Here is a 27,989-nt window from a genome sequence, read left to right as displayed (position 1 = left end):
GGAGAGAAGAGCAAGTGTTTCCGGAAGGGGGCGCGATGTGTTGAGGTTAACAAAGAGAAAGATAGCTGCGGGGTCAGCTAAGGTCTCCGCTCTCGCTACCGACCCAGACTGCTCACCCTCACAAACTCATGTTTCCCTCAAGCGGAACCCTCGGCAGCGCTCAAGTGAGAGTATTCCATCCTTGGAATACTCTTGAGAAGGTTCGAGCCAGATGTTGGACTGCCTGAAATGCCGCTTCCAGCGCACTAAGCAACTTGAACCGCGCTAAGCAACTGGCTAGAATTGGTTTGGTTTGATTTGACCCTGGGGTTCCTCCGTAGTCTGTAAGTGGAGTTGCGAACTCAACCCCTTCTCCAAGGCGGGAGTGTTTCTAGGAGAGAACATACTTCCCCTTGAAGGAAGATCGCGCTGCTAAAGTAAAAAATTTGAAGGCGCCCTATGTGTAGAACACTTACGCTCTTGGCTTTCTGGCCACTATAAAGATGGGTCGGGAATGGCGCCGGCTACATTAAAAAGTAATGTGCAGGAATGGTTCAGTTGCCCGGTGTTGACCAGAGTAGAGATGGTTTTGCCCACAACAAAAATGGCGCCGAAACATGTCAATCCGCACTATCACGTGTTCACAAATCTGGATGAGAGATGGTATGGCTTCAGATGACGAACGGATGTTATTATTTTTTACTTCCGGGTGAGACAAATCGGGCGCCATCTTGTCTTGTTCCCGAAGAAGTAGAAGCATCGAAAGCGTTGGAGAGGTATTACCGGAACGACGGCGACAAGGGTGTTCCCGAACTAGAGTGGGTAAGTGATGGAGAACAATTACACGTGGGCACTTGCCGGACTATTACAACCCTCTTGATTTCTGTGGCGAAGGTAGCATAACTTAAAATAGGCTGCGTACGCTGTTTGGCGCGACCGCTGGAACCTCATTCCTTTAAAGCGGTGCGGTCCGCCAGACTTGGTAAATCAGAGCGGTGCTTTCGCTGAAAAGGAAATGTCCCTGTTAAAGAGAGTGCTCACGGCCCCATCTTCTCACAGAGTTTCCTCTCGGACGAGAAGGGACTAATTGTTGGGTTCCTGACCGGCCGTTAAACACTGCGCTTGCGCAGTGGGAACCCCCTTGTGGGAAGGGGGTTCAGCGGGGCGGAGGAGGCGGGGGCTCCCGACCTGGAGCTTATACCCTTTGAGGCTCTGACTACGCAGGCGCAGTTCCTTAGTTTGTGTTTTTCGTGTATTCTTACCCAATGCTGGATATTATGTGTTAAGCTTCGCTAAAGGAACAGGTAGAATCCCATATTTCAGTTTTTTACCCTGTGGTGGATAGTATCGTCATCTGAACAAATTGAGCACTAGACAAATTTGTTTGTGGGTTGTTAAATTAACATTCTAGCTTAAGATCTTAATTCAACATTAATCTTTCACATCTTTTTACTTCCCCCTGTCCCCAGATAAAATAAACTTGGAATTCCTCATTTGAGTGCAGCAGGGCGAAAACAACAGAAACCAGACTACTAAAGATTTTACTTGTGGAATTTTTTTGTAAAGTGGCAAAGGGCTTATAGAGAAAATAAAACAGTTCTTTAAAGATGAGTTCTTTTTTTTTAACTTACTAATAGACTTTATGTTTTAGAACAGTTTTTGTTTACGTTGAGCGCATGCGATGTCCCCACTACACACACAGTTTCTCTTCTTATTAATAGATATTATTATGGTACATTTGTTTCAACTAATGAACCAATAATGATAAATTATTAACTACGGTCCATAGTTTATTCCTACTTCCTCACATTTTACCTAAAGTCCTTTTTCTGTTCCAGGATGTCAGCTAGGATATCACATTACATTTAGTTGTTGTATATTCTTAGGCTGTATATTCTTGGCTGTGACAGTTTCTCAGGCTTAACTTGTTTTTGATGACTGTTAAGAGCTGACTTGTGCCCCTCTAAAATTCGTATCTTGAAGTCCTAACCTCAGTACCCCAGAACATGACTGTATTTGGAGAGAGGGTCTTTAAAGAAGATGAGGTCACTAGGGTGGACCTTAGCCCAATATATTAATAACTGCTGTCCTTATAAGAAGAGAGTAGGACACAGAGGGATGACCATGTGAAGACATAGGGAGAAGACAACCATCCACAAGCCAAAGAGAGAGGCCTCAGAATGAAATCAACCCCATAGATCTTAGACTAAACGCCTCCAGAACAGTGAGGAAATAAAATTCTGTTGCTTAAGCCACCCAGTCTTTGGTACTTTGTTATGGCAAGCATACCAAACTAATACAGTGACCTTGACATTTTGAGGAGTATGGGTCAGGTATATTGTAGGGTGCCCTGCTATTGGAATTTGCCAGACGATTTTCTCATGATTAAAATGGCCTTACGGACTATGTCAGGGGAAGATCACAGAGGTAAGATGCCCTTTTCAACACATGCTATCAAGGATATATACTCTCAAGGTGACTTATCACATTGTTACTGACCTTGATCATCCTTCTGGAGTAGTGTTTGTTAGATTTCTCCACTGTAAAGTTACTTCCCCCACCCCTTTTTTTACTGTTCTCTTTGGAAGGAAGTCACTTTGCAGAGCCCACGCTTACTGAATGGACAGTTGTGCTCTTCCTCAGTTAGGGTGGAATATTTACATAATTTATTTGGAATTCTCTGTGGGAGATTTGTGTCTTCCCTCACATTTATGTGTTAGTTTATTTTATCATATCCGTATGGGCTTGTGGATGTTTATTACATAACTTGTATTATAATCCAGTACTTCTTTGTTTTGTTGCTCAAATTGTTCCAGCTTTGGCCATTGGCAGCTCTTTGAGTTGTCTACTGTTCTCCTTTGACATGTTCCTATCAATTTTTTTTTTAGCACTTTATTACTTCCTGACAGTATACATGCTCCAGACTCATCTTTTATATTCCCTGTCGCAGTCCTAGAGTCAGCTATTTCTTTAAGGATCCGTGATTCCTTTTATTGAGGAATGATATTAAAACCAAGTTCTAGTGCCTAGGTGTGCTTGTTGCTACTAGGGTGTCATTTTGGGCTCTCTCTCTACATTTATTTTTAAATTATTATTGGGGGGCGGTATTTATAACCAACTATCCAATTTTCCTTTTTTTTTTTTTTTTTTTTTGAGACAGATTGTCACTCTGTTGCCCAGGCCGGAGTGCAGTGGTGGCACAATCTTGGCTTACTGCAACCCCCGCCTCCCAGGTTCAAGTGATTCTCCTGCCTCAGCCTGCTAAGTAGCTGGGACTACAGCCATGTGCCACCATGCCCAGCTAATTTTTGTATTTTTCAATAGAGTGGAGGTTTTGCCATGTTGACCAGGCTGGTCTCGAACTCCTGGCCTCAAGTGATGCACCCACCTTGGCCTCCCAAAGTGCTGGGTTTACAGGCATGAGCGGCCATGCTTGTCCTCCACTTTTAAAAACAGTCTTTTGAGCTACAAGCTGCAAATATTTCAGTATATACTAAAATGCATGTCACATAAAGTAGCAAAATTTCTGTTTTCCATATTTCAAATGATTACAAGATTAATCTTTACCAGTGCCATTTCCACCTAATCTGAATTAAACAAATAAATTCTTTTTTGACTTTGAGGTCAGTCAACTCATATGTAAGACTGAAATGTCAGGGGTGAAGAGGATTGTTGTATTTTCTGGCTTTTCAGCTTCGTGGTTGATTGAGAAATATTTCATCCTATGCATCAAATGATAGATGTGTTTCTGTAGCTCTTTGATTTTGTAGTTGATGCTCAAGGACTTTAAAATACCACATTTTAATTCTTATCCATCTCTGTCACAGTCTCTGAGTGACTTTTGTAAATATTAATGATTGTCATTTTGGCCGCACGGGGTGGCTCATGCATGTAGTCCCAGCACTTTGGGAGGCTGAGGAGGATGAATCATTGAGGCCAGAAGTTTGAGGATAGCCTGGGCAATATGGTGAAACTCCATCCCTACTAAAAATACAAACATTATCCTGGCGCGGTGGCATGCACCTGTAGTCCCAGCTACTTGGGAGGCTGAGGCATAAGAATTGCTTGAACCTGGGAGGTGGAGGTTGCCGTAAGCCAAGATCACACCGCTGCATTCCAGCCTGGGTGACAAAGTGAGATTGTCTCAATAATAAATAAATGATTGTGATTTAAACAAGTTGTTTTAGGACCTCAAAGCGATGAAGTTCTAATGTAGATCCATTTAAGAAAAGGATAAAATAGATGATGGCCATTTCTGGTTGTATTAGTTTTCTAGGGATACTGAGCAAATTAACACAAACTGGCTGATTTCAAACAACAGAAACTTATTCTTCCACAGTTCTGAAGGCTAACAATGTAAAATTGAGGTTTTGGTAGGGCCATGCTCTCTAATGACTTTGTAGGGGATCCTTGTCTCTTCCTAGCTTTTGGTAGTTCTTGTCAATCCTTGATGTTCCTTGGCTTATAGAGCCATCTACTCCAATCTGTACCACTGTGGTCATGTTACATTCTCCCTGTAAGTGTCTATGTCTCTTTTTTAGTAAGGTCCCTCCAAATCAAATATTAACTCATTGTAATTTGAATACATCTGCAAAGACCCTATTTCCAAATAAGGACATACAAGTATCAGGAGTTAGGACTTCGGTGTATCTGTTGGACGGGGACACAATTCATTCCATAACACTGGTGATAGCTATCACTTGATTTTTTTTGCAGCAGTGTGTGATGGTTTTGATGATCTGATACAAACCTTGGTTATTCATCTTTCTGTTCTTCCCAGACCCCATTTGTTTTCCAAGGAAATAGCAGTTAACTTTACCCCATAAAGGGAAATACTGTTAGGAAAGTCTTGCAGCCTTGCCCATCACTAATCAAATTTCTCCAAACTTGAAAACTCAAGTCTAACAAGCTTTAAAATTAAGTCTAAAGGAAGAGTGAATAAATTGGAATCAATTTTTGATGTTATAAAATCACAGTAGCAATATTGGAATGTCATTTTCATGGTTGAACATTAATGTATTTACTTGCTAACATTTCAGTGAATTATAAATATTTAACCACTTAATATGGACAAAACATTATGGAGAATTTAAATTATTATAAAATGTTTTCTCTCCCCTAAGGAAGATTCTTGTTTAAGCCAAGACAAAAACATGAAAATTTAATGCAGACCCTCTATAAAAAGTATTGTACGTCATCTTTAACCTATTAAATGAAAGCTTTCAAGCAATGGTAAAGAAGAGGGTAGCAAATGCCCATCCTTAAATTATCAACATTTTCCAAATCATTTTTAAACCAACTTGTAAATGTCATTTTTAATGGTACAAGGTTATGTTATTTCGTTAAACCATAGTGAAATTTAAAATATGTATCCATTGATTACTGTGTGTTGTGCCTGTGTATTCCTTCTGTTCTCTAGGTTTCACATTTGTTAGATTTGTTAGTAGTGAAGATACTATGGTGAAGATGAAGAAAGAGTAATGTTCCTAAATCCTTGCCATAAAATCACTAGTAATCTTACTGTTTAATTAAAAAATAGTTAATGAAACTCCTTATCAAGCATTGTGCTAATATGCTGAAACATATATAAAAGTTTATTTCCTAGTTTTATAACAAGTCTTTACTACAATGTATCTCTTTTCTACAAAATTTTAATGTGAGTACAAATTTTGTTTTCATGACCAGAGTTACCTGTTTTGGACAAGATTATCAAAATTTACTCTAAATCCTATAAGAAAATGAGACAGAGGACATTCACCCAATGCATGAAAAATGATGCCACTCGAGGCCTTTTCTTTTAAGAATGCAGTTATCGGCCGGGCGCGGTGGCTCACGCCTGTAATCCCAGCACTTTGGGAGACTGAGGCGGGAGGATTACGAGGTCAGGAGATTGAGACCATCCTGGCTAACAGGGTGAAACCCCGTCTCCACTAAACATACAAAAAATTAGCCGGGCGTGGTAGCAGGCGCCTGTCGTCCCAGCTACTCGGGAGGCTGAGGCAGGAGAATGGTGTGAGCCCGGGAGGCAGAGCTTGCAGTGAGCCGAGATCGCGCCACTGCACTCCAGCCTGGGCGACAGAGCGAGACTCCATCTCAAAAAAAAAAAGAATGCAATTATTTATAGAAAATTACTAAATTACAAAATCTTCACAAAACTGCTGAGCTCTAGGAATTGGAAATAGGAATCAGGTATTTTTAATCTTTATTTTATATCTTTCTGTATTCTTTTAATTTTATTCTGTGAGTGTGTATTTTTAGAAAAAATACAGATTTTTAAAGATACAGAGAATCAAATGAAGCTAATGAACACAGTCCGTAATGACTAGTACAGGCAGTAAAAATTACACAAACTTCTTCAACTGTGAGACGTTGGGCAAATGTCACGTTCATGGTTTAGGACCCTGCAGTGGAATTGCTGGGTCAGAGGGATGTGAATGTATGTTTTGTTAAGATGCCGTAATAGTAAATTGCCTTTTTTTTTTTTTTTTGAGACGGAGTCTCGCTCTGGCGCCCAGGCTGGAGGGCAGTGGTGCGATCTCAGCTCACTGCGACTTCCACCTCCCAGGTTCAAGCAGTTTTCCTGCCTCAGCCTCCCGAATAGCTGGGACTATAGGCCCGTGCCACCATGCCCGGCTAATTTTTTTGTATTTTTAGTAGAGACGGGTTTCACCGTGTTAGCCAGGCTGGTCCTGAACTCCTGACCTCAGGTAATCCACCTGCCTCGGCCTCCCAAAGTGCTAGGATTACAGGCGTGAGCCACCATGCCCAGCCAGTAAATTGTCTTTTAAAAAGACTAACCATTTGGTGTTCCACCTATGTCCTCATCCAGTAGTCATCCTCTATAACTAAATCAAGTTTCTCAACTCCAGACTTAATTAAAGCACTTTAATAAATAGCCCCTTACTTCTAACTTCCTTAACTTACCATCACCTTCTTTACTGTTTTTTTATTCTGCTCTGTTTTTCCCAATTTCACATCTTTTTTCTATTTTTCTCAGCCTAGGTGTCCCAAACATTATGTTGCTTGAATAGTAGCTTCCATTAAAACTTTGGGGAAGAAAAGCTTCTAAAAATATAGCAAAAGTAGAAGCGGCTGTTTTAAACATACAGAAAAATGATCACAGGTGATACAAATCAAACTCTTGAAAATGTGCAAATTAAAACCTCTGTGCATAGGAAAACTTTTGTTTTTTTTTGTTTTTTGTTTTTTTTAAGTTTCAGCTGGGTGCGGTGGTTCACACCTGTAATCCCAGCACTTTTGGGAGGCCGAGGTAGGTAGATCATTTGAGGTCAGAAGTTCAAGACCCGCTTGACCTGCATAGTGAAACCCCATCTCTACTGAAATACAAAAATTAGCCAGGCATGGTGGCGGGCACCTGTAATCCCAGCTACTCGGGAGGCTGAGGCAGGAGAATCACTTGAACCCAAGAGGCAGAGGTTGCAGTGAGCCCAGATCGTGCCATTGCACTCCAGCCTGGGCAACAGAGCAAGACTGCCTCTCAAAAAAAAAACATAATAATAATAATGATAACAATAAAAGTTTCAACCCATGAAACAGGAAGACAAATTTAGACTAAAGAATTCTTTCAAAGATAAAGTGAAACCTCTGTAAGTTTTAGATTGCTTCTGGAGAAGAAAATGGAGTTGAGCAGAAGTGGGTTGGCTTGATCACCTTTTTTTTTTTTTTTGAGATGGTGTTTCTCTCTCGTCGCCCAGGCTGGAGTGCAATGGCACAATCTTGGCTCACTGCAACCTCCGCCTCCCAGATTCAAGCAATTCTCCTGTCTCAGCCTCCCAAGTAGCTGGGATTACAGGCGCCTGCCACCACGCCCGGCTAATTTTTGTATTTTTTAGTAGAGACGGGGTTTCACCATGTTGGCCAGGCTGGTCCTGAATGCCTGACATCAGGTAATCCACCTGCCTTGGCCTCCCAAAGTGCTGGGATTACACACATGAGCTACCACGCTCGGCCGATCACCTTTTTTTAAAACCCACTAATAGTTGTTAACTTGAAGAGTGCTACCAGAAGTGATGGTGAGAAAGCTCTAGTATTGATATTAATCACGAATTGAAACTTCCGATGCTTAGTTTTTATGTGTTTCTTATTTAATCCTCACAATAATCCTTTGGGGTATAGACATTTAGGTCTTCTGTTTTACAGTTTGGAAAACCAAGGGTTAGAGCATAACTTACTCATGTTCACACCACTAACGAACGGATGTAGGTAGGCATCCTGAACCAGAGCCTGTGCTCTGAAGTCTAGGTGACAACTGGTGACCAGAAAACTTAAAAGGGGAACTAAAAAAGTTGTCCATGACAACCATTAAACATGAGTAAGAAAAACAACCTTTATTTAATTTCTGGAAAAGTAAATTTATGGATTGGGAATGATGGTAGGGAGTCATTATACATCATTTTCATCATTTAAATGGTTTTAGTAAGTGCACATTTTCAGTTCAGTAGGCACTTTATAGAGCTGTTGATAATGTCTGTATTATATGAGTTTACAATTTAAGACAGAAAAATTATGCATTGAACTCTGATAAGCTGTTAAAGCGTTGGAAAGCACAGCAAGCTTTTTGGTTCTCATAAGTAGAAGTTAACAGCTTCCTCATCATTAGCCTTTAAACAGAAAGTAATAGCTAGACACTGATTATTTATTTAGTGTCTGCTATGTGCAAGATGCTTTCTTGTACCATATTGAAGATAAAAAGATGAATAAATTTGTCTTTCAACTGTAAAAAGCTGTTGATTGAATAAAAAGGAAACTAAACCATTTCAGGAACAAACTGTTCTCTCCTTGCTAATGTTAATTTCTAAACATAGAGTTCTATAGGAAAATTTAAATTAATACATTTTATTACCTAATTTGTATCATCTAAGTTAATAACAGGTGGATGAGATCTTCATTTCAAATGTTTGTTGTTCCTTTTTACTCAATCTCTAAATTGTTTGACATTGTTTTTTATTATGAAGGAATTGTTCAAGTAAATAAAAGATACTTGGAAAGAAAAAAGATGTTAAAAAGCTTTGCCTCTTCATTTCTGGTGTATCTCTTTTCCTTAATTTTATTATGATAAAATAATTCCCCATTATAAAGTTAATGCAAGGAAAAGTGACTAACTTGGAGATGATCACACTTATGTTGCATCTCTAGAATTTATTTTCATGCGAATCATGATAATCTATAAGCAGACATCTACTTTTTTTTCCCCCTAGGGCATACATAATCTTGCTGCTATGCTTCGAAGCTGTAGTCTGAATCAACCTAAGTTTTAAACAGAAGGTGAACCTCTGAGGTCAGTTTAAATAGCAGTTGGTGTGTCTTCTTGGTGTTTCGTATTTATTTGTTAACTCTTAATTAAAGTTGTAAGTGAAGTTACTTTTCAAGGGCTCTGATAACCTATTTAGCCTTAAAGGGCTCTAAAGGTGTACTTGGGAAACTGGACAGGACAAAAAGGGGAGGAAGAAGGAAACAGTGAACAGAGGTTAAAAATATATATATATTTAACTTGGAACTGATACCCAAACCAGTTGTTGGCCTCATTTGTGCTATGTAGTGCCTATTTTGCCATATTCTAATAATGTCATTGTGATTGATTACATTAGTGTAACTCGAGGACAGGTACATTTGAATCATAAGTACATCAAGGTAACAAATACACCTCCCATAATTCACAGTGTTCTTCATTTGAGGGGTTAGTATCTGCCGCAGATAGAACTATACCTGTATGGCATTCTGGGAATGCTGCGAAGACTGGAGTTGGAAACTTTTAAAAGCCTGGATTGTAATCACCAATTGTCCTATTAGAGTTAATGTCTCTATTTTTTTTGTTATCCAACTTGCCTACTTTTTGTGATCCTGCAATACAAAGGCTTGCTTTTATCTTGTTTTCAGCATACCGAAAGGATCAATCTAGAAGGATTCATTTAGTAAACATTTATTAAATGCCTGCTATGAGCTAAGTCTTGGGATACAAAAATAAAGAAGAAACCATGCCCTGGTTATGTGAATCACTGGTTCTTGAACAGGGTTGTGTATCAGTGTTGGATAAAGTACAAAGATATTAGACTTGTAAGACTTTTAAACCTTTTATTAGGAATGTTTTCAGACTAGCTTACAGAAAAGTTGGGCTAGTGTGATGATTCCCCCCCATACCATCTCCTAAATTTAATAGTTATTAACATAAAGTACTTTTCCTCCCATCTTTTCCATGCTATTTATATGTTAAGAAACCAGGTCTTAGAGGCTGTCTTACTTTCTGGATTTAATACAGTTTATCTCATTTCTTTATCCTTTAAAATTGCTTTATATTGGAAGTAAAATCCAAAAGCTCAGTTGGACTCAGTTAAACATTTTTGATGAGAATTCTTAGTGATTCTGGGAGCATAGTAGACGTATAATAATCTGTAGGGGTGATATTTTGGCAACCTTTGAATTTCTGATTTCTCATCAACTTTTCTTGTAAGGTTTCCTGAATTAATATTTTATTTCTTTTGGCAATATGATAGTTTTCTAATTCTGTTCTGCATTCTTCATTTTTATTAGCTGTAATTATTTATAAGGAAGAATTTTTCTTCATCAGCTGAAGCTATTTGGTTACTATCTTAAAGGAATCTTGATTGGGGAGAAATGAAATCACTTTTTTCGTACAATCTTCAAAATAATTAAATATCCAGAAATTTATATTGTACAAAAAATAGATTTTTTTTTAAGTCTTTTTTGAGCTAAATTCATTGTGTTATGTATGCATGCCACCAAATTCTGAGACCAGCATTAACATAAAATTTTCTACCTCTTGTTTGGTACCCTAAAAATTCTAGTTGCCTCTGGCAAGCTATTGACAAGAATTTTAGACCTCTGATGAAATAAATGTATCATCATATAATAATTTCTTATGTGAGGTTTTAAGATTAAATAACTCACTATAATTTTTAAACTATGTTTAATTTATTGAAGATAGAGAATCAAGTATATTTTAAAAGAAGGGATGTGGGATCAAGGAGGACAGCCTTGGCAGCAGTGGCCCTTGAACCAGCAGCAATGGATGCAGTCATTCCAGCACCAACAGGATCCAAGTAAGGAAACAAATTGAAAGGGCAGGGTTGAATATGTGGAAATGGGTAGAAGACACATGATGGGGTTAAGGGATATGGAATTAAGATTGGTGTATTGGATCATTTTATGGTCAGAATTTAATCTTCTCATAAATAGCCTTGCCATAGCATATATAGCAAGAAATGGACATCTCTTTGGAAGACTCTCAAAATGTAGAAAGCTTTCTGAAGATTTTACATTTTTTGAACTGATTTAGTCCTTGTTTTTCTAAAGAAAGAGAAAAGCCTAAAATATGTTGCTTACGAAGAACACACTTCTGTGAATTCTGACTCTTAAAGTTGTATATCATATTGAACTTAAAGTTGTATATCATATTGAACTGGATGGTATGCTATATCATTTTAAAATTTCTTTTTGCTACGGACTATTTCAGGCACACATACAAAGGTAGAAGAGTATAGGGAGCCCTTGTTTATTACTTAGCTTTAGCAATTATTAACTAGTGGCCGATTTTGTTTCATCCGTAAGACCACTTATGTTGCTCTGCCCTCACTGGGTTGATCTGATGTTATTTCTTTTTTTAATAGCCATGTATGATTCTATTGTAGGATTGTACCATAATTTAACAAAGCCACTTTTGGATGTTTTATTATTTATAGCTTTTCACTTTTTGAAACAATTAGCATAATCTTGTGTACATGTTGTTATTCACTTGTCCAATTATTTTCTTATGAAAAGAGCTAGGTTTGTTAAGTCACGGTAATTTCAGGTGCACATTGCCACGTGTAACCCCATAGGGGTTATGCCAGTGTTTCATACTGTATGAAAATACCTATTTAATCTTCATTAAAGTAAGATGCAGAAAAACATATCTTATTCTACTTTGTTTACTTTATTAATATTAGATCTTAATGCATTTTTGGGTGGACTTGCAAAATAAAAATTATTAAAAAGATCTTGAAATGTTAAATGTAGATGCTTGAGAAGAGAGGCCAGGTGTGGTGATTCACGCCTGTAATTCTAGCACTTTGGGAAGTTGAGGTCGGCAAATCGCTTGAGCTCAGGAGTTTGAGGCCAGCCGGGGCAACATGATGAAACCCCATTGCTACCAAAAATACAAAAATTAGCCAGGCTCATAACCCAGTCTCTACATGGATGGATGGATGGATGGATCATGGATGGATGGATGGATGGATGGATGGATGGATGGATGGATGGATAGATAGATAGATAGGTAAAAATTTAGAAATTACAAAAATATATCTTGGGAAGAGAGTCTTCAAGATAGTGGGGAAATGAATTTTGAGTAAAGACTGGCTAAGAAGTTGTAGCCAGACTACACTAGTCATGTTTTGGCTAGAGAAGGGAGCCTTATTTAAAGAAGGGCAACCATAAGGAAAAACAGAGTTAGGTAGCTGCATTCATCAAAGGCCTATAGGCTCGAATGCAGGCCTGGAAAGATAAATAGGACATGTTGAAGGAAGAAATGATAGTGTTTGATTATTTTTGTGGTGATTTTTTTTGTAAAGGTGATGACATTTAAAAATTCAGTAAACTAAGATGCAGAGGATAAATTTTATATGAATTAATATTGGAAATGGGTTAAGAGTATTTTTGGTGGAGTTCTCTCTGAAAGTGTAAGTAGTTTATATTACTTTTTAGCCTGAATATGGGTTATTTGCTAAGCACCCTTTCAGACACAGCGTGCTTTAATATTTAAGATCTCTCATTCAAAAAATATTGTTCCAATTTCCCTCATACCCTCTGTATCTGAAATATTTAAGATCTAAGGAATAATTGAGATGCTTGTTTTACATAGAGGCACTATTCTTTCAACTCCTACATTCTGAATGCTGAATTCAGTGTTAATTTATGTTAGGCCAAATTGATTGGGCTGCATTGGCCCAAGCTTGGATTGCCCAAAGAGAAGCTTCAGGACAGCAAAGCATGGTAGAACAACCACCAGGAATGATGCCAAATGGACAAGATATGTCTACAATGGAATCTGGTCCGAACAATCATGGGAATTTCCAAGGGGATTCAAACTTCAACAGAATGTGGCAACCAGGTTTGTTGTTTATGTTTTCACAATTTTAAGACTTTTAAAAAACAGAATGAAGATCATTATTAAATTTTTTAATTTGCTTAGTTGTATGACTTCTGGAAATTAATGCTTCTTAAAGAATAGGCAGTTTTCAGTTTGATTTGACTTTGACATTTTGTGGTTAAAATTATTCTGTACTCATTCTGCTAGCTTTGTGGCACTCAGTTTGATTCTTTTCTTGGTTCTTCATTCCTAGGCTGACAGGGGCTGGGAACACTCTGGAAACCTCACTTGGCATCTAGGGAAGAGAGCATTCTTTGTCTCTCTATTGCAACCTCTGGCCTTTTCAGAAGCAGCACTGGCAGAGTAAAACATGTCTAGCCTCTAATTAAAGAAAAATTGTGTCACTGTGTGACAAATTAGTCTGTCAAATATACTCTGCCCCTACCATCCGCCTACCTTTTTCTTCCCTTTTTTTTTTCAGATAGTGAAGATCTTTCATAAGTTTTTGTGTGTTTTACTTTTTTGTTTGTTTTATTTCACAGTATGATGTAGATTTCTTGATGCTAATTCAGTCTTCCATGGCTTGTGTTATTCCTTTTTAATAGTCACTTGAAACTATGGAGGAATCAGCCTCACATTTGGGTATGCTGATGGTGAAGTCATAACCTCCTTTCCCTATTAATACTTTTTGTTTCTCCTTATAAGAATGGAGACCTCAGTCGAGACCAGCCTGGGCAACATAGCAAGGCCCTGTCTCTACAAAAAAAAAAAAAAAACTTAAAAATTAGCCAGGCGTAGAGGCACATGCCTGTAGTCCCAGCTACTCGGGAGGTTGAGGTGGGAGGATTGCTTGAGCCTAGGAGATTGAGACTGCAGTGAGCTGTGATCACGCCACTGCACTCCAGCCTGGGTGACAGAATGAGTCCCTCATTTAAAACAAACAAACAAAAAAATGAGAATTCAGATTACTTTTAAAAACATAAATATTCTAGTCTTTGATACTGTGAGGTGGTTCATTTCTAGCTTTCTTGAAAGTGAAATTTCCCCACATTTGAAAATGTTTTAGTTCCTAAGTTTAAGTTCTTAAATGACTCTCCCTGGCATCCCTACCCCTTAGTTTTACTCTACTTTGTGACCCTGGGCAAGTGATTACCTCTGTGTGCCTCAATTTTCTCTCCCGAAATTGGCAAAAATAATACCTGATTTCTCCCTACCTCACAGGGATGTTGTGAGGATAAATGTGTTCGTGTAAGAAAGAAATTATATAAAACCTCAAGGTATTATTTTTGTGGTGTTGTTACTAAACAAATATAAAAATTAAACAAAAATAGTGCTTTGGATTTTGTTACATTTGTTAAAAATAACTTTGGGCATTTGATTAGGATATGAATTAGAGTGGAGTTAGCTCATTTTGAATTATATATGACAGTTTAGTTCATTGCTTATTTTTAAGATAGATGAAGGAATTTGACCAAGAAGTCATAAGTTGTTTTTTAAATCTGTATGTTTACTGAAAAATCTTTCTTGAGATCTTAAAGTTCTGTGTTGATTTTGTTATAACCCCCTGTTGAATGTTTTTATGCCTAAATCTTAAATAGAATGGGGAATGCATCAGCAACCCCCACACCCCCCTCCAGATCAGCCATGGATGCCACCAACACCAGGCCCAATGGACATTGTTCCTCCTTCTGAAGACAGCAACAGTCAGGACAGTGGGGAATTTGCCCCTGACAACAGGCATATATTTAACCAGAACAATCACAACTTTGGTGGACCACCCGATAATTTTGCAGTGGGGCCAGTGAACCAGTTTGACTATCAGGTGAAAGATATTTTGTTGCTTTAATATTGTAGATGTGCACGTAATCCATTCTTTGGAAGTGTCTCATCAAGAATACCTAAGATACGTGTTTCACTTTTCAGACTTGTATAAATAAGCACATTCTGTCTCAGTTATCAATTTTTGAGTATTAAAATAATTAGAATTTGTTTTCTGATTTTTTTATTTCATTAGGAAAATGGTATAAAAGATCATTAGGGAAAATTTTTGAAAAAATTAAAAATGTGTAAGTGCAATAGCTATATGATGTTTTGTTTTCTAATTTATATTTCAAAATGGTATATTTAAATGTTAAAGACTAGAGAATGCACAGTAATTGAATATAGCTTATGGTTAAGACATGAATAAAAAACATGAACATAGATCATTTTCCTAAGTGTAATTCCTTGTGCTATGTAGAATTATGACTGTTTTTCTAGTGTCATTTTTTTTCCATTCTGACATGACATGTTAATGGAATTGTATATAATTTCCTCTGTAGCATCCAATTCATTCCTAGGGACATAGAACTCTGTGGGGAATAGTGTCATATGTTGGGCTTAATTTACTTTATTCCCTCTGCCAGGGTCTACCCTTAAATTATAGTGCTAAAATTATAGTGCTTAAATTATAGTGTCATTTTGAAATAACTGATTGCAATTATTAACTTATAAACTGCTATCATAATCTAAAATTTTGAAAGAAAAATTATTTCATGAATTCTAGGGTAGATTTGATAATGGACATATAGTATTCACCTTGAGATATAATCCTCTCATTAATAAATATTTAGATACTTGTATACTTGGTATACAGATACAACAGTTTTTATCTTGTTTGAAGAAATATAATGGCAGGGAGCATCTGCTTACCCTACTTTTGCGTGGTAGATCCCATGTAAACCAGACAAAGAGCTGTATTGGCAGCTGGCCTAGAAAAGCCTCTGAAAACAGCAAAATTGCAGAAAATATTTAATGATTCATTAACTTCTATCTTTGCTTATAAATGAATATATCTGCAAGATTATAGAAACAGCTTAAGTTGTTTAGTTCACTTTTTGTTCACTGTAAGTAGGATGTTGAAATTGACAAAAATGTCTAGTTAAAGAAAAATTAGTATCTGTTTGATGTCTTAGTGTTGGTAGGATTAGCTTGTAAATGGATTCAGAATGAAAAATTTCATATACTTTTTGAAAGTAGCTTATCAGCTGGCTTTTAGAAGCCTCTTTGCATTTACATAGCCGGAAAATCTTAAGAAAAGTAAGCCTAGGTTCTTGGGACTATAGAAGTATCGGTGGATATTAGAGCCATGGAATTCTTGGATGTGCTGCACACATGGATTTCTACTGTCCCAGTTCATAACACACGTGTGTCCCAGAGAGTATATTGTATTAATTTGAAGAAAAAATAAACTGCAATACTCTTTCAGCATGGGGCTGCTTTTGGTCCACCGCAAGGTGGATTTCATCCTCCTTATTGGCAACCAGGACCTCCAGGACCTCCAGCACCTCCCCAGAATCGAAGAGAAAGGCCATCATCATTCAGGGATCGTCAGCGTTCACCTATTGCACTTCCTGTGAAGCAGGAGCCTCCACAAATTGGTAGCTATTTAACTTAGTTTAGTGGACCACAATTGGCATGCCTTTTTTATCATATAAAAAGGATGTCTTGTTTTCTTAAAATTGTTTGAGTATCTGTGATGTGTTAGGAATTGACACTTTATTTTTTATGGTCATAAAGCTTAAAATTACAAAAATGATACTGGTCTAAAATATTAAAAGGTTTAAATAATTTTCTTTAAACCTTTACATTAAATTCCAGATTTTGTGATGAAGTGTAAATTTATGCTAGCCATAGCATGTTGGTATTTTCTTCAGTGTAGGCATTTCAGTACATTATACAGATATATGAGCCCTTCTCCTTTTAAATCTAATTGTTCAATCTCTGTCCACTCTTAGTTCATCTGATGCACTGCTGTCAGATTAATTTTCCTCTGGTTATTTCACTTCCCCTAAGTATTTTGTTAGAAAATTTCAATTTTTTAAATAACATTGTAGAGCCGGCCTATTTCAAGTGACAAATACATATTTATGCCACTTTATATCTGGAAAGTTCTAAATTGTTCAGTATTTAATGGACAGGAGCATTTGTTAATAAATCTTTACTTTTTACATTTTAGGAAGATTCTAACTTTACTGCTTTTTTAACTTACTAGCAAATCACTTAATTTTTTCGAGTCTCAGTTTCCTCACCTGTGGAAAAAAGTGGAGTAATAGTAGTGATCTCTGAGGGCTTTTGTAAGGATTAAATCAGATGATGGTTTAACATGCTTTCATTGTGTCCTGGCAGATTATAAGCACTAGAGCAGTGTTCCCTGGTGTTATTAAAAGTGATGGCATTGAAGAAAAGCATGATATTTAATGGGATATTTTTTAAATTTACTCACAAGTTTGTAGAAATATTTTACTTAACTGACTTGTGTGTATTTTTCCCATGTGAAACAGACGCAGTAAAACGCAGGACTCTTCCCGCTTGGATTCGCGAAGGTCTTGAAAAAATGGAACGTGAAAAGCAGAAGAAATTGGAGAAAGAAAGAATGGAACAACAACGTTCACAATTGTCCAAAAAAGAAAAAAAGGCCACAGAAGATGCTGAAGGAGGGGATGGCCCTCGTTTACCTCAGAGAAGTAAATTTGTAAGTAGAATCCCCAACATGAAACTCCATGTGAAAATCTTATGTGAAAACTTTACTGAAATAGATATTTTAGCCTATAGGAAAGTATTAGAGTGATGTTCCTAAGATTACAATGTTCATTAAGTATATTGAGGATTATGATTTTATATATGTGTTACTGAAGATACAGTAAAGAGAAAATGAGACAACAAGTTTATAAACATTTCATTCCAGAGAGCTGGCTAGATCTTGATAAACAATCTGTATTCGTTCATTGTGGTACAGATGATTCCCTGGTGGTAGATTATAAAACAAATCTACATTAAAATAGTAATAGAGAAATAAAATCTCCCTCTTTTGAACATTTAAACATATACCTGAGGATGTAATAATTTTGATTGTTTTTGACATGAGCACTGGAAGTATAACAACATAAGTCTTTAAATCTTCAGCAGTTAGATGGCTTGAGTAGTTTAGGAACTTCAGCAGGTATGAGAGCCGCAGCACTGGCCAGTATGCAACTCAGGAAATTGGTCTGTCTTCCACGGCCATTTTCTGCTTTAGAAATAAGTCTCAAGAATAGCAGAATAACTAGATTTTGGCAGGCATTAGTTTTGCTTAAGTTCCATAAATTACTTTTATTTTTCCCAAAAGACCTATGCCAAATCTGTGTTTTTATTCTAGATGTTAATTAACAAAAATAAGAAACAACAGAAAAACACTATTAAAGCTTACTCTTTTTTTTTTTTTTTTTTTTTTTTTTGTCTTTTTAGGCAGTTGGGGGATCACTCTGTTGCCCAGGCTGGAGTGCAGTTGCACAATCATAGCTCAGCATAGCCTTGAACTCCTGGACTCAAGCAATCCTCTCACCTCAGCCTTCCAAGTAGCTAGGGCTACAGGCACACACCACAACTCCCACCTAATTTTTGTATTTTTTATAGAGATGGGGTTTCACCGTGTTGCCCAGACCGGTCTTGAACTCCTGGCTTCAAATGATTCTCCCACCTTGGCCCCCCAAAGTGCTGGGATTACAGACGTTAGCCACTCTGTCCAGTCTTTTTTAAAAAAATCTTTACATGAAATAGTGGTGTTCCAAGTTTTTTTTAAGCATCAAAAATTTGTTTGGAAATTGTCCTTCCTCTTTCCTCCCAAATGCCTGTGGGATTGTTACCTATCTTTTTCCCCTGGTTCAGGTAGTCTTTCCACAGTAGTATTTAGGTGGTCATCTTGTCTTTTACTTAGTGGGATTATTAAAAGTGACTAGAGGACACTTCTCTGATAGAGGAAAGGGTCACAAGCTATCTGGATCCTGAAACCTAAAACCATACAAAGACAGGAGACAAACTGCTGGCATTTGTTTAATCTGAAATAGATCTCATTTTTATCTTTTTATTATGAGCTAAAAAGAAGCAAGTTTTACTGAGTTCCAGGGCCAGCTGAGGCCCTGAAAAATCTGATTAGAGATTTTTCATTTTAAGTCGTGCAACTTTAGGTAAATAGCTTAAATATATAGCTGTAAAAGTTACACTGAATAATATGTCTGTGGTCCATTTATCCAAAGTTCTATAAGTGTCTCATTTCAGGCCCATTATATGTAACAGATATTAATTAAATCAGTCTCTGGGCATTATGTTTTTCTGGGTATTTATAAAATAAGGTTAAAATTGACTAAGGGAAAAAGAAAATTGAGAAAATTTATTTTCCTAAGCCTTCTTGTAATCTTACATTTTTCCCAGGTTATACTTCTTGAATTATCAAATGAAATCTGTAGTAAATGTAATTTAGATAGCAGTTTCACTTATATTTCTGTTTCATAGACTTTTTAATTTGGGGTTTGAGATTTTCTCTATGCAAGAGAAGGATTTTACATTATACACATGAATTTGGACTACCATACTATTATTTTTTATAGGATAGTGATGAGGAAGAAGAAGACACTGAAAATGTTGAGGCTGCAAGTAGTGGGAAAGTCACCAGAAGTCCATCCCCAGTTCCTCAAGAAGAGCACAGTGACCCTGAGATGACTGAAGAGGAGAAAGAGTATCAAATGGTAGAATGTCAAAGTTCTTACTATGTACATGGATTTATTTTGTTTGCAGTTTTTTTTGGAGACAATATTAGAGGAAAAAACAGAAACTAGAACTGCTGACCAGTATTATTAATTGAAGAGATACTCCTTTTAACTTAAAACAATTATAGAAAGTTTTATTAATAGAGAATTTTTAAAATGTTTTGATTTCAGGCTGGGGTAATCCTAGTACTTCAGGGGGCCAAGGCAGGAGGATTGCTTGAGTCCAGGAGTTCAAGACCAACCTGGGCACTACAGTGAGACCTTGTCTCTACAAAAAATTAGCCGGGCATAGTGAGGTACACCTGCAGTCCCAGCAACTCAGGAAGTTGTGGTGGGAGGATTGTTTGAGCCTGGGAAGCAGAGGTTGCAGTGAGCCGAGGTGTTGCCACTGCATTCCATCCTGGGTAACAGAGTGAGACCCTGTCTCGGAAAAAAAAAAGAAAAAAGTGTTTTGAATTCAGTGTCTCTACTATACAGATACATTTATAATATTTTTTTCTTTGATCCGTATGATTTTGGATTGATTGATTGATTGATTGATTGATTGATTTATGGAGATGGAGTCTCGCTCTGTTGCCCAGGCTGGAGTGCAATGGCAGTCTCGGCTCACTGCAACCTCTGCCTCCCGGGTTCAAGCAATTCTTCTGCCTCTGCCTCCCGAGTAGTTGGGATTACAGGTGCCCACCACCATGCCTGGCTAATTTTTTTAGTAGAGATGGCGTTTCGCCATGTTGTTCAGGCTGGTCTCGAACACCTGACCTCAGGTGATCCGCCCACCTCGGCCTCCCAAAGTGCTAGGATTACAGGTGTGAGCCACTGCACCCAGCCTGGAATTTTTTTGAAGTTTTGATGTTACAGAAAAATGTTCAAGATACTTTATTCCTTGGAATGCCTGCTCTGATGTCTAAAAATATTTTATAAAATGGTTTTGTGGGTGGGCACAGTGGCTCATGCCTGTAATCCCAGCGCTTTGGGAGGCCAAGGCAGGCAGATCACTTGAGATCAGGAGTTTAAGACCAGCCTGGCCAACATGGTGAAACCCCATCTCTACTGAAAATACGAAAATTAGCTGGGTGTGGTGGTGCATGCCTGTAGTTCCAGCCACTTGGGAGACTGAGGCAAGAGAATCACTTGAACCCAGGAGGTGGGGGTTGCATGAGCTGATATCACGCCAGTATGATCCAGCCTGGGCAACAGAGTGAGACTGTCTGAAAAAAAAAAAAAAATGGCTTTGCATTTTAATATTTTTGAAGATGTCACACTATTAGTAGCTATAATAATTAGAAGTACTGTATAAAATGCTCTTTTTTAGATGTTGCTGACAAAAATGCTTCTGACAGAAATTCTGCTGGATGTCACAGATGAAGAAATTTATTATGTAGCCAAAGATGCACACCGCAAAGCAACGAAAGGTATATTTTGGTGTTTCTGGTTTTGCTTTTCCTGGGGTATTTTGGTTCTGATGACTATTTTGGCCTTTTTTTGTTGTCCTTGTTGGATTTCTACCAGATATTTGAATATTCTCTTGCATGTTTTAACTCTTAAAGATTAGATTTGTAGACACCATATTAAAGCTATACAAATATTTTTGTTTTATCTGACCTACATGAGTACAAATTAGCAATCATACTGTTGTCCTCTAAAATGTATTGTGGAAAATTCCTGATGTTCAGTTTATTTCACCTGATTTTTTTAATAGATAACATGGCATTGTTGTGTGACTTCTGATACAGTTTATTTTGACTAATGAATTTTGAATTATCAACCTACAATTTTTAGTTTACCACTTATCTCTTACAGAAGCAAGTGATTCCCTACCCCTAGATTTTTAGTAACACCTTAAAAATGTATTGAAAACAAAAATTAAGTTACATGTCATAATCTCAGAAGTAGACATACAGATATACTTGTCAACATTTTTTCTCATTATAAACCAATTTCAGCTCACATCAGAGTTATAATTTCAAAGCCAGACATGATACTGGTTTAAAATGAATGTTATGTTTTTAATGTTTCTTCTCTCCCCAAAAAGCAGCAATAGTAGTAGATTTAACAATACCATAGACTCATGACTATGAAATCGTGGCTATTTGTGTTAACATGTTGTTCCTGTTGTTGATGTGATACAAAGCTCCTGCAAAACAGCTGGCACAGTCCAGTGCACTGGCTTCCCTCACTGGACTCGGTAAGTGTTTTCCATATTTGTGAGAGGGCCTAAAGGGAAAAATCACACATACATTGTCTCTCTACGTGTTCTGTTTTAAAACTGTATTAGTCCTACTCAGTTTATAAAAACCTAGGTCTTAGGGTTATGTCATCCTGTCTAAAAAGGTTTGCCTATTTTTTTGACTAACGCATTCACAGTGAGAAATTTATAAATGTGATGGTTAATTCATAGTTTATTGGGGCAGGTTATATTGGAAGATTTCCTTATTGCTCCAATATATGCATTTTTTATATATATAATTATATATGAACACCTATAGTTTGTACTTAATAATTCATAATTTAGCCATGATAGTATCTAAGCTCACTTTCAGAATTATTGCATACATGCCTTAGGGAAGAACGTATCCACTAATGCTTTTAATAACTTACATAGATTGTGTTGCGGCAAGTCAAGTTTTAATATAGAGGAAAGGGTTTATCTTATCATAGTAAAATAGTAGTGATGTGTTCATAATTTACTATTTGCATGGTATATTATCAAGGCCGTAAAAGCTTGAATTTGCCTTTTCCACATCTTCATTTCAAATTAATTTTTGTGAGGACCCAGAGAGGTGGGTAGAACCAAACGCCCATGTGGTTTTGTTATGGTTATTTAGATCATTTCAGGGTGGGGAGTATTTTCAGCACCATAATATTTCTGTACCAGGGATTTTATAGTATTCTAATTTTTTTAGGGAAAAATTGCTTAGCTCTAGGGATTTCTAAACTTTGAACAATAAAAGTTAATTTTAGAAATACTTTCAGGGTCATCATTAAGCTCTAGTGTGGCTTTGTTACTGCCCTGTTAAGTAGTTTTGTTGGTTAGTATGGACAGTACAGCAAACCCATTATGATTCCTTTACAGTGAGAAAAATGTGAAATAGTCCAGAAAGAATAAGATATTAAGTAACCTTTGCCTGAAGGTTCTGTGAACTCCTTAAGCATTTGAATGTATACTTCTCCCCACCCCGAATAAGTGTATTCTTCTGGGAAAAGGCAATGAAAAAAGAAATGAGCTTTCTTCTCAGACCTTGAAAAGTTTTTAGTGCATAGTATAATTTTTTTCATATGATAGACTGAGCTTTATGCACACAGGTGGACTGGGTGGTTATGGATCAGGAGACAGTGAAGATGAGAGGAGTGACAGAGGATCTGAGTCATCTGACACTGATGATGAAGAATTACGGCATCGAATCCGGCAAAAACAGGAAGCTTTTTGGAGAAAAGAAAAAGAACAGCAGCTATTACATGATAAACAGATGGAAGGTGTAGTATATCTTTTAGACTTAATTTTGGTCCAGTTTTGTATTTCTTTTTATTTTTTAACCAACCTAAAAATATCAAAGGATAAAATAAAGGCTATATTATAAATAATTTGTGATATAACTGAAACTAAAGTCACAATTTTTGTTTGGTTGTTTTAGGAGCCATTCATTGCAGTGGCTATAAGCCAAGCTATTTAGGGTATTTTTATTTCTTGTTAAAAGTCTTGAAATGAAAAAGATGACTTTTGAAATGGGAAAAATATATTTGTAAGACTATTGAAAAGTAATTTGTAGCTAGGATATATAAGGATAATAGAGAACCTAGAAGTTTTTTACTTAAGTTACTTTACCTAATACTAGGAATAACAAAAGAGAAAATTTACTCAGAATTTCTTCTTTGAAAAATCTAAGAAAGGTAATTAAGAGTTAGCAGCTAAGACTTCCCTATAAACCACTTACTTACCTTTAAAATTTTGCTTTAGTTGGACAAAAGGGAAGTCTTTTCCTACTTGCCTCACACGCACCTCTACATCTTGATACTGTATTTTGCTACACTGTCCAGGAGGGTAACGTAACTAACCACAAGCTATAGAGGACTTGAAATGTGGCTAGGCATGTACTGTGGGTATAAATTACATGCTAGATTTCAAAAACTTTACTTGAAAAAGAAAATAGAATTTTTTAAAATTTATTATGTGTTGAAATGATAATATTTTTGGTATATTGGGTTATTTTACCTGTTTCTTTTTACTCTTTTAATGTGGTTACTAAAAGATTTTGAATTACTTACATGGCTTGCATTGTAATTGAAAGTGGTATTCTATTGTTACAGTCTGGTAGCTTGACATTTGGTAGTATGAGAATTTTACATGCACATTTTCTTAAGTGTTTTTGTCTTTTTCTGTTTCAGAAGAAAAGCAGCAAACAGAAAGGGTTACAAAAGAGATGAATGAATTTATCCATAAAGAGCAAAATAGTTTATCACTACTAGAAGCAAGAGAAGCAGACGGTGATGTGGTTAATGAAAAGAAGAGAACTGCAAATGAAACCACATCCGTTTTAGAACCAAAAAAAGAGCATAAAGAAAAAGAAAAACAAGGAAGGAGTAGGTCGGGAAGTTCTAGTAGTGGTAGTTCCAGTAGCAATAGCAGAACTAGTAGTACTAGTAGTACTGTCTCTAGCTCTTCATACAGTTCTAGCTCAGGTAGTAGTCGTACTTCTTCTCGGTCGTCTTCTCCTAAAAGGAAAAAGAGACACAGTAGGAGTAGATCTCCAACAATCAAAGCTAGACGTAGCAGGAGTAGAAGCTACTCTCGCAGAATTAAAATAGAGAGCAATAGGGCTAGGGTAAAGATTAGAGATAGGAGGAGATCTAATAGAAATAGCCTTGAAAGAGAAAGACGACGAAATCGGAGTCCTTCCCGAGAGAGACGTAGAAGTAGAAGTCGCTCAAGGGATAGACGAACCAATCGTGCCAGTCGCAGTAGGAGTCGAGATAGGCGTAAAATTGATGATCAACGTGGAAATCTTAGTGGGAACAGTCATAAGCATAAAGGTGAGGCTAAAGAACAAGAGAGGAAAAAGGAGAGGAGTCGAAGTATAGATAAAGATAGGAAAAAGAAAGACAAAGAAAGGGAACGTGAACAGGATAAAAGAAAAGAGAAACAAAAAAGGGAAGAAAAAGATTTTAAGTTCAGTAGTCAGGATGATAGATTAAAAAGGAAACGAGAAAGTGAAAGAACATTCTCTAGGAGTGGTTCTATATCTGTTAAAATCATAAGACATGATTCTAGACAGGATAGTAAGAAAAGTACTACCAAAGATAGTAAAAAACATTCAGGCTCTGATTCTAGTGGAAGGAGCAGTTCTGAGTCTCCAGGAAGTAGCAAAGAAAAGAAGGCTAAGAAGCCTAAACATAGTCGATCGCGATCCATGGAGAAATCTCAAAGGTCTGGTAAGAAGGCAAGCCGCAAACACAAGTCTAAGTCCCGATCAAGGTAGTATACTTTTTAAAGTATTTTGTCTGATTTTTTAAAAAATTTGACTGAATTTATTCAAAGTTGAAAGTGTCCTTTCTCTCTCTCTTTAATAAACTCAGTTTGGTACTTGATAAATAATCATAGTCTTAAACGTTAGAAATCCTATATAATATTATTTATTTAAAATTGCAGATTTTTAGTTTAAAATACATTTTTATTTTTAAATTTTGTCTTTTCCCTTTTTTTTTCAGATCAACAACCCCTCCCCGTCGTAAACGCTGAGGAATGATGTGGCAAGAATGCCATGATGTTGTTTAAAAAAATTCCATGAGTTTTAAGGGCTTGTCTCATTATAGAGGCACATTGTGGCTGTGTAGGTGAAACCAGAATCTTTTTTTTTTTTAATCTGTAAATAGGTGTACTTTTTCCAATGCTGCTCCGAGTTACTTAATAGGATTTCTTTGTATTACGTTTTTTTCAAAAAATATAGTGCATAATAAGACTATAAACATGCCATTCTCTTTCAGCTGTAATGTTCTTAAAATTATTCTTGAATGTACTGTGATGTCAATAAAGCTCTTTAGTTCATTTTTGTTAAACTCTTGCACCTTAATTTTATGGTTTTAATCTAAGGAAAGTACTTTTATAAAAAGGCAGCTGGAATTTTGTATAACAGGTTTTAAAGGTACCTTCTCTCACCTCCCCCAAAGAAAATGGTTTTTACTTAATAGTTTGTCAAAGTTTGTAAATTGTACCCATGGACTTTTGCCAGATTTCAACTTTAAGGGTATGAAAGAGGGCTAGAAATAGACCTTTACTTTTCATTTGGAAGTATTTGACAACTTTCTAAACTTTTCTTCCTATTTTGGGGATTTTCAAGTAATATATTCTCTGTGTGTATAACGTGTGGTTCACTCCTGTAAAATGAAATTGCTGGAATCAATCAAGCCAGTGCACCAGTAGAGTTATTTGTAAGGAACGATTGTGTTTGACACTAACAGTCAAGTCTGGAACTATATTCTAGTCACCCACTTCTGTTTTAGAAGCATTTTGAAACACTTTTTGGGGTTATAGAAATAAGACTCATGATTCAATATATTTATTTATATTTTTAAAGTATAATATGACCTCAAATCAATGGAGGAATACTGTATTATGCAGGTTTGTGTCAATTTCATGACATTAAAATTGTCTGATTTTGTCCGTTTCTTAAAATTATGATTAGTGAGTGGTCTAACAGTTTAAGGCATTGATAACTTACAAGTAGAATGGGGCTCTCAAAGCATTTTAACTCAGTTGCTTTCAGGGTCCATTTTTTTATGTAATCACTTATTCAGTGATAAATGAATCTCTGAATACAAATGCTTTTACATTTTAATTTAAAAAGAAAACAGGTGCAGGCCACACAAAAGTTTTAAAGTATGCCCTCTTACCAGCAATAGTTCATTTTAAAAATCATGCCAGATTTTTGCCAAGATCAGTGTTTCCTCAACATGAAGATAGAAATAGATTTGTATAGTGTGCTCTTGTACCTCTACATAGGTTATTATATAATTTTGAGCAGTTACACATTTATCTAAAGGAAATAAATCAACTGTGAATAAATGCATGTTTACCAAAATGGCTGTTTACAGTGCATTTAGTTCTGATATTTATAAAGATGACATTTCACAGAATAACTTCAAAATAGTTTGAAATTCTATATAGTTTAGACATCAATCACATCTGGAGACAAAGGAAAATGTGCAATATTTTTTATGTAGGTGAGCTAACACAGTGTACCTAATTGCAGAATTATCTGATTAATTTGTAATAGATAAGTTGTATAACATTTTCATATCTTAAAATGTTTTTTAGATCAATCTTGAAGTGAAATATTATTTTCAAAATAAAATTCTACAGAAAAATTCTGTTGGCTATGATATGCACATTTTTGGGCAAGTTATGAACTAGAGCCAAAAGTAGTATTTGACAGTTTTATTTACTCTGCCGTAATTTGCAAGCTTATCAGTTAAGTCTGTGGTTTTTTTAAAAGCCGTCATGATATTTGTGATTATTAGTACATAAACCAGTGTTATAATTTGATAATTTGGGTTTTTCAGACTTTTAGTGGCAGATTTAGAGAATTCATTATTTTCTTGACATGTGATATAGTATTTACCTCGAGTGGTAAGGTTTTATAAAGTACGGTTTCCATGATTTAGGATGTGAATGCGAAAACTTACACATAAGTTAATTAGATGTATAATTTGGTTATGAAATCTTTTCTAAAATAATACCACCAGAAAATTAACAGATTAAATTTTTGAGACAATCCTTGGTCTGGATTGGTTAATGAAAATGTCTTGTTTAAGAGGTTCTATTAAAAAATATTTCTAGTGTATTAGTCGTAATTGTTTTTGTGGAGTAGGGGTAAACCACACCATTAAGGGAATAAAATGTAATTTGAAAGAGGTGATTATAAGATTTGTTTCAGGCCCCAAAATATAAATAAAAATTGGTGTGGAATCTTATTAGTGTATGTTTTCTGCCACTATAAAATTACCTTTTTAGCATCTGTTTCTAGTGGTGTAATACCAAGTAGGTAAGTTTTGCAGTCTATTTTTAGTGTCCTGAGTTTTTTGTTTCCTTAAACACATGAAAGGTAATAGTAAAGAATTTTTTACTGTATTTGGGAATTTTTACATAAGAGACCAGTCCCTGTAGTGTTGCCTTATGGAAATCTTTACATCTAAACTGAGTTTTTCTTCTCGTACGTAAATTTAAATGTATTTTAATTTACTGAAGTTTCTAAAATGTACTGAGTACAGTCATATACCACATAACGTTTCAGTCAATGATGGGCCGCATATACAACAGTGGTCCCATAAGATTATAATGTGATATTTTT

The 27,989-nt window shown here is 36.3% G+C and overlaps 1 protein-coding gene across 5 annotated transcripts; it reads left to right on the top strand.

Moving 5' to 3' along the window:
• Positions 1 to 693: 693 nt before the first annotated feature.
• PNISR (PNN interacting serine and arginine rich protein) lies at positions 694 to 26,720 on the top strand. 5 transcript variants are annotated; one of them, XM_058435421.1, is made up of 13 exons: positions 702 to 801; positions 9,198 to 9,277; positions 10,943 to 11,057; positions 12,917 to 13,105; positions 14,683 to 14,906; positions 16,332 to 16,503; positions 17,407 to 17,597; positions 19,489 to 19,626; positions 20,960 to 21,059; positions 21,779 to 21,832; positions 22,951 to 23,121; positions 24,031 to 25,117; positions 25,351 to 26,720. In XM_058435421.1, exons 3-13 carry the CDS (start codon positions 10,970 to 10,972, stop codon positions 25,379 to 25,381), a joined length of 2,445 nt encoding a protein of 814 aa, XP_058291404.1. In that variant the 5' UTR covers positions 702 to 801; positions 9,198 to 9,277; positions 10,943 to 10,969; the 3' UTR covers positions 25,382 to 26,720. The 5 variants fall into 5 exon arrangements, with proteins under 5 accessions (XP_032011558.1, XP_058291406.1, XP_058291404.1 ...); XM_032155664.2 differs by having other exon boundaries at positions 10,939 to 11,057; XM_058435422.1 differs by having other exon boundaries at positions 10,939 to 11,057; positions 24,031 to 26,720.
• Positions 26,721 to 27,989: the final 1,269 nt, after the last annotated feature.

Source organism: Hylobates moloch, unplaced genomic scaffold (assembly GCF_009828535.3).
Source record: "Hylobates moloch isolate HMO894 unplaced genomic scaffold, HMol_V3 SCAFFOLD_2, whole genome shotgun sequence".
Lineage (NCBI taxonomy): Eukaryota > Metazoa > Chordata > Mammalia > Primates > Hylobatidae > Hylobates > Hylobates moloch.
This window is presented reverse-complemented; position numbering and strand designations above follow the sequence as displayed.

Coding starts and splice junctions, on each gene's coding strand:
- PNISR (XM_058435421.1), top strand. CDS start 10,970: ATGTGGGATCAAGGAGGACAGCCTTGGCAGCAGTGGCCCTTGAACCAG. Junction 11,058..12,916: donor CCAGCACCAACAGGATCCAA/GTAAGGAAACAA, acceptor AATTTATGTTAG/GCCAAATTGATTGGGCTGCA. Junction 17,598..19,488: donor TACCTCAGAGAAGTAAATTT/GTAAGTAGAATC, acceptor TATTTTTTATAG/GATAGTGATGAGGAAGAAGA.